The sequence below is a fragment of the Streptopelia decaocto genome (assembly GCF_964273445.1).
Source record: "Streptopelia decaocto genome assembly, chromosome: 21".
In the NCBI taxonomy this organism is placed as follows: Eukaryota; Metazoa; Chordata; class Aves; order Columbiformes; family Columbidae; genus Streptopelia; species Streptopelia decaocto.
In genome coordinates, this window is record NC_138676.1 from 6,662,077 (window position 1) to 6,671,720 (window position 9,644).

Here is a 9,644-nt window from a genome sequence, read left to right on the forward strand (position 1 = left end):
TGTTCAAGCCTTGATTCAATCAGAGCTTTAGCAGGACTAGAGAAGTGATCATCCCTTTGTACTGGGCACTGGTGAGGCTGCACCTTGAATCCTGGGGGCAGTTTTAGGGCCCTCATGGCAAGGAAGACATTGAGGTGCTGGAAAGAGATGAGAGGGGACAAGGCTGGTGAAGGGTCTGGATCACCAGTCTGACGAGGAGCGGTTGAGGGAGCTGGGGCTGTTCAGCCTTGAGAACAGGAGGCTGAGGGGAGACCTTGTCGATGTCTACAACTACCTGAAAGGAGGTTTTATCATGGAGGGTGTTGGTCTTTTCTCCCAAGTAGCAAGTGATAGGACAAGAGGAAATGGCCTCAAGTTGCCCACGGGGACGTTTAGATTGGATATTAGGAAAAAAATCTTCAGGGAAAGGGTTTTGAAGCAACAGAACAGACTGCCCAGTGAGGTTGTGGAGTCCCCATCACTGAAGGTGTTTAAAAGACATATAGATGAGGCTCTTAGGGACATGGTTTAGTGCCAGATTTAGGTTATGGTTAGACTCGATGATCTTAAGGGTCTCTTCCAACCACAATTATTCTATGATTCCATGATAAGTCATTTTTGATATTTTCTTTCTCAGAGGACCATGCAGCCTCCCTGAGAGCCAGGACTTTTCTGAGGTGTTGGAGAGACATCTCACGGTCACACCAGCCAGTTCCACCAGCTCCTGTCTGTCCCTTTTCAGACCAAACCTTTTCTCCATATCCCAACCTTCCAGGTGAGTTTCTGGGACACAGCAAATGCTGTGCTGGTCTTCTGGGCTTGTTCAGAGAGAGCAGATTGCCAACATGTTGATGGGCTCTCTGTGACCTCAAAGCTTTCCTGACCATTTTTCTCAATGTCCTGCTTGTACCCAACCTTTCTGGTCCTTGAGCTGTACATGAGGGGATTGAGCAGGGATGTGGGGAAGGTGTAGAAAAAAGGCTTTGTCAGACTGTCTTGGGAGGGCTGTTCTGGGCATCCCACAGTCCAGGATGAGGGTGCTGGAGTAAACAGTGGCAGTGGTGAGAGGTCCAGGAGGAGAAGGCCTTGTGCCCGTCTACACTGGGGTAGAGCAGTGATGCATTCATGCGATGCCCATGTGAACAGGAAGGGGACAAATGGCTCTAAAATGCCCTCCAGCCAGTTCTTTACCCATCGCAGATACACCATCCAGGCCACGAGCTGCAGCTTCTCCAGGAGATGCTGTGGGATACGGTGTCACAGGCTTTACTGCAGTCTAAGGACACAACACCCACAGCCTGTGTGGCGGATTCACTCCCCACGACAGACTTTCCCTCATCTGCTCAGCCGGTCACCTTGTCACAGAGGGAGATGAGGGTGGTCAAGCAGGACCTGCCTTTCATCCAGCCATGCTGATTGGGCCCGATTGCTCGTCTCATGTGTGTGACCTCACAGTCCTTTCCCAGCCCTGTTCCTGCTGTTGGCCAATCCCCTGCAGAGGCAGAAGTGACCTCACAGTGCCCTCCACAGCCATTGGTTCCTACTGGACTATGAGTTCCTGAGACACAAGTGACCACATGACATCGTACCCACCATCACCCTCCTTGTGGTCCAGTGTGTGAGCAGATCAAACTAAGCTGCTTTCATCAAATGCATCTGATAGATTTCCTATCAAGGGTTTGAGTGGAGAAAAGTTCCTCTGAGGAGCTGCTGTATTTACTCTGGGGCATTTTACATTTCTGCTTCTGCCTCTTTTTCTTTCTTCATCTTCCTCTGTCTATTCTGTCTTGAAAGAGCTCTCCAAGGAAACGATTCATGGAATCCTACAATAACACAGGATGGAAGAGACCCCTGAACACCATCTCTGTCCCACTGACCTTTATGGCACCCCAAGGAACATCTGATGGATTTCTGTTCCCTTGGGTTCATCTCACCACATGCACACAGTGGACATGCACATGATGTGAATGTTTAAAACTCATCTGTACAATGAAAACATGGACTTTTGACCTAGTATTTAATAGAATCATAGAATGTCCTGAGTGGAAGGACCCACACAGATCATGGAGTCCAACTCCTGTCCCTGCACAGGACACCCCACAGGTCACCCCGTGTGTCTGAGGACGTTGTCCAGTCTCTTCTTGAACACTGTCAGGTTGGGGCCGTGACACCTCCCTGGGGAGCCTGTTCAGTGTCCAGCACCTCTGGGTGTAGAACCTTTTCCTCATGTCCCACTGACCCTCCCCTGGTACATCTTTCTTTTGTTCCCTTGGGTTCTTTCATTGGTCACCAGAGAGAACAGATCAGTACCTTCCCTTCCCTTTCCCCTTGTGAGGAAGCTGTAGCCACCAGGAGGTCTCCTTTGAGTCTTTTCTTCAGCTCTGATGCTCAGAAACCCCTTGGTTTGCTTTCTGAAGCAGAAAGGAGAAGCCATGACCTCCAGGCAATGGGAATGGGAATCCTGTCCCTCACACACGGCTCAGGGCTCTTCCTGGGACCGTGGGATGTGGGTGTGCAAGGCCCAGGGAAGGACAACACTGGGACAACAACTTCCAGCTTCCCCATGGGGCTGCAAGGAGGCACCGAGGCCTCAGTGCCATGAGGACAACATGTCTTCTCCTGGGCCTCAGTGGCAGAGACAACTGCCATGGCCAAGGGGACAGAGACCTGGGTTCTGTGGGTCCCTTCCAGCTTTACAGCGCCCTTTGCCATCTGAAGGTGTTTAAAACACAGATAGATGGGGCTCTTAGGGACATGGTTTAGTGCCAGATTTGGGTTATTGTTGGACTCGATGATCCTAAGGGTCTCTTCCAACCACGGTTATGCTATGATTCCATGAGAAGTCATTTTTGCTATTTTCTTTCTCAGAGGACCATGCAGCCTCCCTGAGAGCCAGGACTTTTCTGAGGTGTTGGAGAGACGTCTCACGGTCACACCAGCCAGTTCCACCAGCTCCTGTCTGTCCCTTCCCAGACCAAACCTTTTCTCCATAACCCAACCTTCCAGGCGAGTTTCTGGGACACAGCAAATGCTGTGCTGGTCTTCTGGGCTTGTTCAGAGAGAGCAGATTGCCAACATGTTGATGGGCTCTCTGTGCACTTCAAAGCGTTCCTGACCATTGTTCTCAAAGCTCCACTTGCACCCAACCTTTCTGGTCCTTGAACTGTACATGAGGGGACTGAGCAGGGATGTGGGGAAGGTGTAGAAAAAAGACTTTGTCAAACTGTCTTGTGAGGGCTGTTCTGGGCATCCCACAGTCCAGGATGAGGCTGCTGTAGAAAGCAGTGGCATTGGTGGGAGTTCCAGGAGGAGAAGGCCTTGTGCCCGTCTACACTGGGGTAGAGCAGTGATGCATTCATGGGATGCCCATGTGAACAGAAAGGGGACAAATGGCTTCAGGGGACAATATGCCTTCCAGCCAGTTCTTTACCCGTCGCACATACACCCATCCAGGCCACGAGCTGCAGCTTCTCCAGGAGATGCTGTGGGATACGGTGTCACAGGCTTTACTGCAGTCTAAGGACACAACACCCACAGCCTGTGTGGCGGATTCACTCCCCACGACAGACTTTCCCTCATCTGCTCAGCTGGTCACCTTGTCACAGAAGGAGATCAGGGTGGACAAGCAGGACCTGCCTTTCATCCAGCCATGCTGATTGGGCCCGATTGCTCGTCTGGTGTGTGTGACCTCACAGTCCTTTCCCATCCATGTTCCTGCTGTTGGCCAATCCCCTGCAGAGGCAGAAGTGACCTCACAGTGCCCTCCACAGCCATTGGTTCCTACTGGACTATGAGTTCCTGAGACACAAGTGACCACATGACATCGTACCCACCATCACCCTCCTTGTGGTTTAGTGTGTGAGCAGATAAAACTAAGCTGCTTTCATCACATTTATCCAATGGATTTCCTATCAAAGTCTGAGTGGAGAAACGTTCCTCAGAGGAGCTGCTGTATTTACTCTGGGGTATTTTACATCTCTGCTTCTGCCTCTGATTTTTTGTTCTCCTTCCTCTGTCTATTCTGACATGAAAGAGCTCTCAAGGAAACGATTCATGGAATCCTACAATAACACAAGTTGGAAGAGACCCCTGAACACCATCTCTGTCTCACTGACCTTTATGGCAACCCAAGGAATAGCTGATGGCATTTGTGTTCCCTTGGGTTCATCTCACCACATGAACACAGTGGACATGCACATGATGTGTGTGTTTACAACTCATCCGTACAGTGAAAACATGGGCTTTTGACGTAGTATTTCATAGAATCATAGAATGTCCTGAGTTGGAAGAGACCCACGAGCATCATGGGTTCCAACTCCTGTCCCTGCACAGGACAACCCCACAGGTCACCCCGTGTGTCTGAGGACGTTGTCCAGTCTCTTCTTGAACACTGTCAGGTTGGGGCCGTGACACCTCCCTGGGGAGCCTGTTCAGTGTCCAGCACCTCTGGGTCAAGAACCTTTTCCTCATGTCCAACCTAAACCTCCCCTGGCACATCTTCTGCCATTCCCTTGGGTTCTATCATTGGTCACCACAGAGAAGAGCTCAGTACCTTCCCTTCCTTCTCCTCTTGTGAGGAAGCTGTAGCCACCATGAGGTCTCATTTGAGTCTTTTCTTCAGCTCTGATGCTCAGAAACTCCTTGGTTTGCTTTCTGAAGCAGAAAGGAGAAGCCATGACCTGCAGGCAATGGGAAGGGGGATCCTGTCCCTCACACACGGCTCAGGGCTCTTCCTGGACCGTGGGATGTGGGTGTGCAAGGCCCAGGGAAGGACAACACTGGGACAACAACTTCCAGCTTCCCCATGGGGCTGCGAGGAGGCACCGAGGCCCCAGTGCCATGAGGACAACATGTCTTCTCCTGGGCCTCAGTGGCAGAGACAACTGCCATGGCCAAGGGGACACAGACCTGGGTTCTGTGGGTCCCTTCCAGCCTTACAGCGCCCTTTGCCATCTCCACCACAGGCTGTTCTACACGGTGCTACCCCTGCCCCTCTTTCCCTGCAGGCTGCAGACACCCATCTCGCTTCCCCACCTGCTCTCACCCCAGCATTTCTGCACCTTCACTGCTGTGTCTGCACCCTCACCATCTGCTCTTTGGAACATGAACCATGGGCTGATCCAGCTCTCTCTGGGTCACCTCTTGCCCCACAGCACTGCCCTTCCGTCACATTTCTTACTCCTCATATCCAGTCTCCATTATTGAAGTTGCACATTGTGAGTTATTTTTTATCTCTCTTGTTTTTTTCTGCTACTAAGGAAAACTCAACCGTCTCAAAAATTGTTCTTCAAGCAGGGAACACAACCCATTATGCTTCTTGTGGTCTTTTACCTGACAGAAGGCAAGTAACCTCACCATGATCTTCTAAATCCCACGACTGCTTCTGGACTTTCAGTTTCTCTGACAGACACGACCATGTTCCTGCTGCTGTCCCGTCATGTTCTCAGGTGGGATGGACATGACAGCTCGTCACAGCCATGCATTTCTGACTGGATTATGAGTTCCTGAGACACAACTGACCTCATAATACCACACCGATCCATTCCCCTCCTTAGCACCCCAGACCTGACCAAGACTGAAGCCTGTTCTACACAGTCCTACACCTGCCCCTCTTTCCCTGCAGGCTGTAGACACCCATCCCACTTCTTCGCCTTGCCTGAAGAGAGCCCTTGTCTCACTTATCTTGTCTCCCAATCCTGCTCAAGGCTTGGTGAACCAGGGGAGGTTGTTTGTGGCCTCAACCCACCTTTTCATCACCCTCAAAAGAGCTGAAATCCCACTCTACAGGAGGATGTGTCCAATCCCCTTCCCAGGGACAGAGGCAGGTTGAACAAGGTGCAATTCTCCCAATAGTTGTTCCGGCCTTTCTTGAACATGGCTTTGATGTCTGCCTTTTCCAAAGACGCAGAACCTCTCTGATTACCCTGTTTCTTCTGAGGTCACAATCCAGAATAACAGGCAATGGTGAGGTAGCAGACTGGAGCACTTGCAATGATCCTAAGGCAGCCGAGATGAATCCCATTGGGCAGTGGGGTTTGTTCCTGGATTCACACACAGAAATGTCAGTGTCTGTCAGATGTCCACATCTGAGCTGGCCTCATGGACACCTTATGCACCCAGGGATGTTCAGAGACAGAGTCTGTCACTTTTACACAGAGGCACTGGCCTCCTGTTGCCACTCCAAAAGGACAGGAGACACCTCAGCCCTGTAGTGTGTCACCCATGTCCCATGTCATGAGGAATGGACACAAGGACCTCAGTTCAAGGAAGTACAACTGCTGCATTCAGGAGATTTCCTATGGGATGCTCCTCCCAACATGAAGTGACCTCAAGACGTTGTCTGTGCCACAGCCCTTCATGGAACCGCAAGGAATAGTGATGATGTTTGTGCTCACTTGTGTTCATGTCACCTCATGTACATGATGCACATGCTCACTTCTCATCTGTTGTCCTGGTTTAGTTAAAAACAAGTTTCTCTTTTAGTGAATTTTCCTGTCAGCTAAAGCTTCATATTAGCTGCATTTTTCTGGTAAGTCAGACACATGTTTTGGTAACCATAGCAATGGAATGAGAGGTCACTGATAAGGACAGATGTACGTCTTGCGAGAGGGGCAATGAGAAAACAGGTGACCAGAAACTGACCAACAGAGTATAGCATCCCATTCACGTGAATACTTCATATAAAAGTGGGAGATCATGAGGATCTCACCCCTTTTCCTTCTGGCCACCATTAGGAGAAGACCTTGCTAGTATTCCCTGAAAACTGAGGCAAAGTGATTAAATCCGGCTCCGGTTGGCTGCAGAGTCCAGTCCAGAACTTCGGGTGCCGGCCCCTCATCTGCATGAGCAGTTGCTGGGACTTTCAAGATTGGTTTTATATATTTTGTATTATTTTCTCTATTTTTATTGGTAGCATTAGTAAAACATCTTTAATTTTTCCAACTCTCTTCTCTCTGTCCTTCTTTCTTTCCCAATCGCCTGTCCTTCGTGGGAAGGGGGGAGAGGAAGGGACTGAAGAAGGAAGGGGGAGGAGAGGGCGCTAACACCCACATCTGCCACGGTTGCCATCCCGCAATCCAAACCTCAACACCTGTATAAAGCAAACATGGACTGCTGAACTACTCATTCAATGTCCCTCTGTGGAGGGAAGAACAACCTCTGTGGGTGAGAGGCCAGTGCTGGAAATGGTGGTTGTGAGGGGCCAGTCCATGGTGATTGACCTGAGGCTCCTTCCATGGGGTGTCCAGCGCACATGGGCACAGCCCAGCCCCTGCTCTGCTGGTCCTGCAGGTCTCTGGCAGGAGCCTGGCTGTGAGAGGACACTGCTGTGTGCCAGCCCTGCACACACACACTGTGCAGCTGTACACTGGTGTTTCATCTGTGGGTGACTTTTGTAGGAATATGCTTGAAACTTTGCAAGAAGATATAAACCATGATGCACTGCCCTGAGGAGATCACCTTTCTATCTGGAAAGGCTGTTGTGAGGCCAGCTCTGTCACAGCAGTGCCCATTGCCTGTCCCTGCCTGCGCTCACAGGACTGACACACAGCAGGACGGTGACCAAGCTGCCAGAGCACTCAGGCCTTGCACCAACACCAGGGATGAGAAGGAGAGTGTGGACTGGAACCAGAACAGCTCTGGAAGAACAAGCCCTGGTGCTTCCTGACAGGGCTGCCAGGATGGACTCTTTTCCCCTCCTCCCATGGACAGGAACTGTCCCTGCAACTCCAAAAGGCCTTGCAGGAAGGATATAGTGAGAATCAAGTTGTACAGGACCCTTTACTTTGTTTAAATACACACAGATCATGGCTCCACATTACATAACCAGGGGTTATAAAAGAAAAGCAGAAAGTGATTTAGAAAGGGGATGACAACATTATCAGAATAAAAAATGCCAACAAGAACAGCAAATACAGATGACAAGCTGGACCTGTAACAAGTTACATTACAACTTCTATGTAGAAGCAGATGAGCAGTTTATTGTTTCAGAAAACACTAAGATATGAGTTTCCACAGAGCATCCTTGACCTCCTGGTTCCTCATGCTGTAGATGAGGGGGTTCACTGCTGGAGGCACCACCGAGTACGGAACAGACACCACCAGGTCCAGCCATGGGGAGGAGATGGAGGGGGGCTTCAGGTGGGCAAACATGACAGTGCTGACAAACAGGGAGACCACGGCCAGGTGAGGGAGGCAGGTGGAAAAGGCTTTGTGCCGTCCCTGCTCAGAGGGGATCCTCAGCACGGCCCTCAAGATCTGCACATACGACACCACAATGAACACAAAACAACCAAAACCGATTAACAGACTAAATACAATAAGCCCAAGTTCCCTGAGGTAGGAGTGTGAGCAGGAGAGCCTGAGGATCTGGGGGATTTCACAGAAGAACTGGCCCAGGGCATTGCCCTTGCACAGGGGCAGTGAAAATGTATTGGCCGTGTGCAGCAGAGCATTGAGAAACCCAGTGGCCCAGGCAGCTGCTGCCATGTGGACACAAGCTCTGCTGCCCAGGAGGGTCCCGTAGTGCAGGGGTTTGCAGATGGCAACGTAGCGGTCGTACGACATGATGGTGAGAAGAGAATATTCTGCTGTAGCACAGAATAAGAAAAAAAAGAGCTGTGCAGCACATCCTGAGTATGAGATGGCCCTGGTGTCCCAGAGGGAATTGGCCATGGACTTGGGGAGAATGGTGGAGATGGCACCCAGGTCGAGGAGGGCGAGGTTGAGCAGGAAGAAGTACATGGGGGTGTGCAGGTGCTGGTCCCAGGCTATGGTGGTGATGATGAGGCCGTTGCCCAGGAGGGCAGCCAGGTAGATGCCCAGGAAGAGCCAGAAGTGCAAGAGCTGCAGCTCCCGTGTGTCTGTGAACGGCAGGAGGAGGAACTGGGTGATGGAGCTGCTGTTGGACATTTGCTTTTCCTGAACATGGGGCGCTGTCATGAGAAAAAAAAGACAGTGTGAACCCAGGGAAGTGTTCTCTGACCAAAATCAAACGAACTCCCATGGACCCTCCCCTGTCACACACGGACACTCTTGTGTTTTTCTAGGAGAACCTTTTTCAGCACTGTGGCTGCAGCCCTGCTTGGGCTGGAAAATGTGCAACCAAGAGCAGGGCCTGTGCCCATGGGCCGTCGATAAGTCAGCCCAGCTGGGCAAAAGTGGGGCCATGGGAACGGTGGGGACTGTCCTGGTTCTGCTGACACAGAAGGGCTGCCAGCACTTGCTTTCCCAGTGATAGGGAACAGAGATGGTGACGGCAGTTTAGGAGTTCCAGTTTTTTTACACCTCCCCCCATATTCACTGCAGAGTGTTGTTGGGTGTCAGAAACCCTCAGCATTTCTGCTGCACTCAGGGAGAACAGAGCGAGTCCTGCGAGACCAGAGGGTGCCTGTGGGTCACTGCAGAGTGAGGGCAGCTGCTCTGTCCCTCTGTCCTGCTCCAGCTGCCCTGGGCTGGCACCTTTCTGAGATGGGGGCTGATCACACTCCCATGTTACCCTGAAAAGCCACCATGCACTGCTCAGAGCAGAGGGACCCACCTCAGACCATGACAGGTCTCACCCTTTCCTAAGGTCTCAGCACCCCACGTTTAGCCCAGGACACACTCAGCTCATTCCCCAGCCCCACAGACTGCATTGCCCACAGCCCACAGGTCAGAGCAAAGCT

The 9,644-nt window shown here is 51.2% G+C and overlaps 1 protein-coding gene across 1 annotated transcript; it reads right to left on the bottom strand.

The window, feature by feature from the left end:
* Positions 1 to 7,974: 7,974 nt before the first annotated feature.
* LOC309448711 (olfactory receptor 14J1-like) lies at positions 7,975 to 8,889 on the bottom strand (the record flags this gene model as incomplete). Its single annotated transcript, XM_082070434.1, has 1 exon — positions 7,975 to 8,889. One exon carries the CDS (start codon positions 8,887 to 8,889, stop codon positions 7,975 to 7,977), a length of 915 nt encoding a protein of 304 aa, XP_081926560.1.
* Between the last annotated feature and the right edge of the window lie 755 nt (positions 8,890 to 9,644).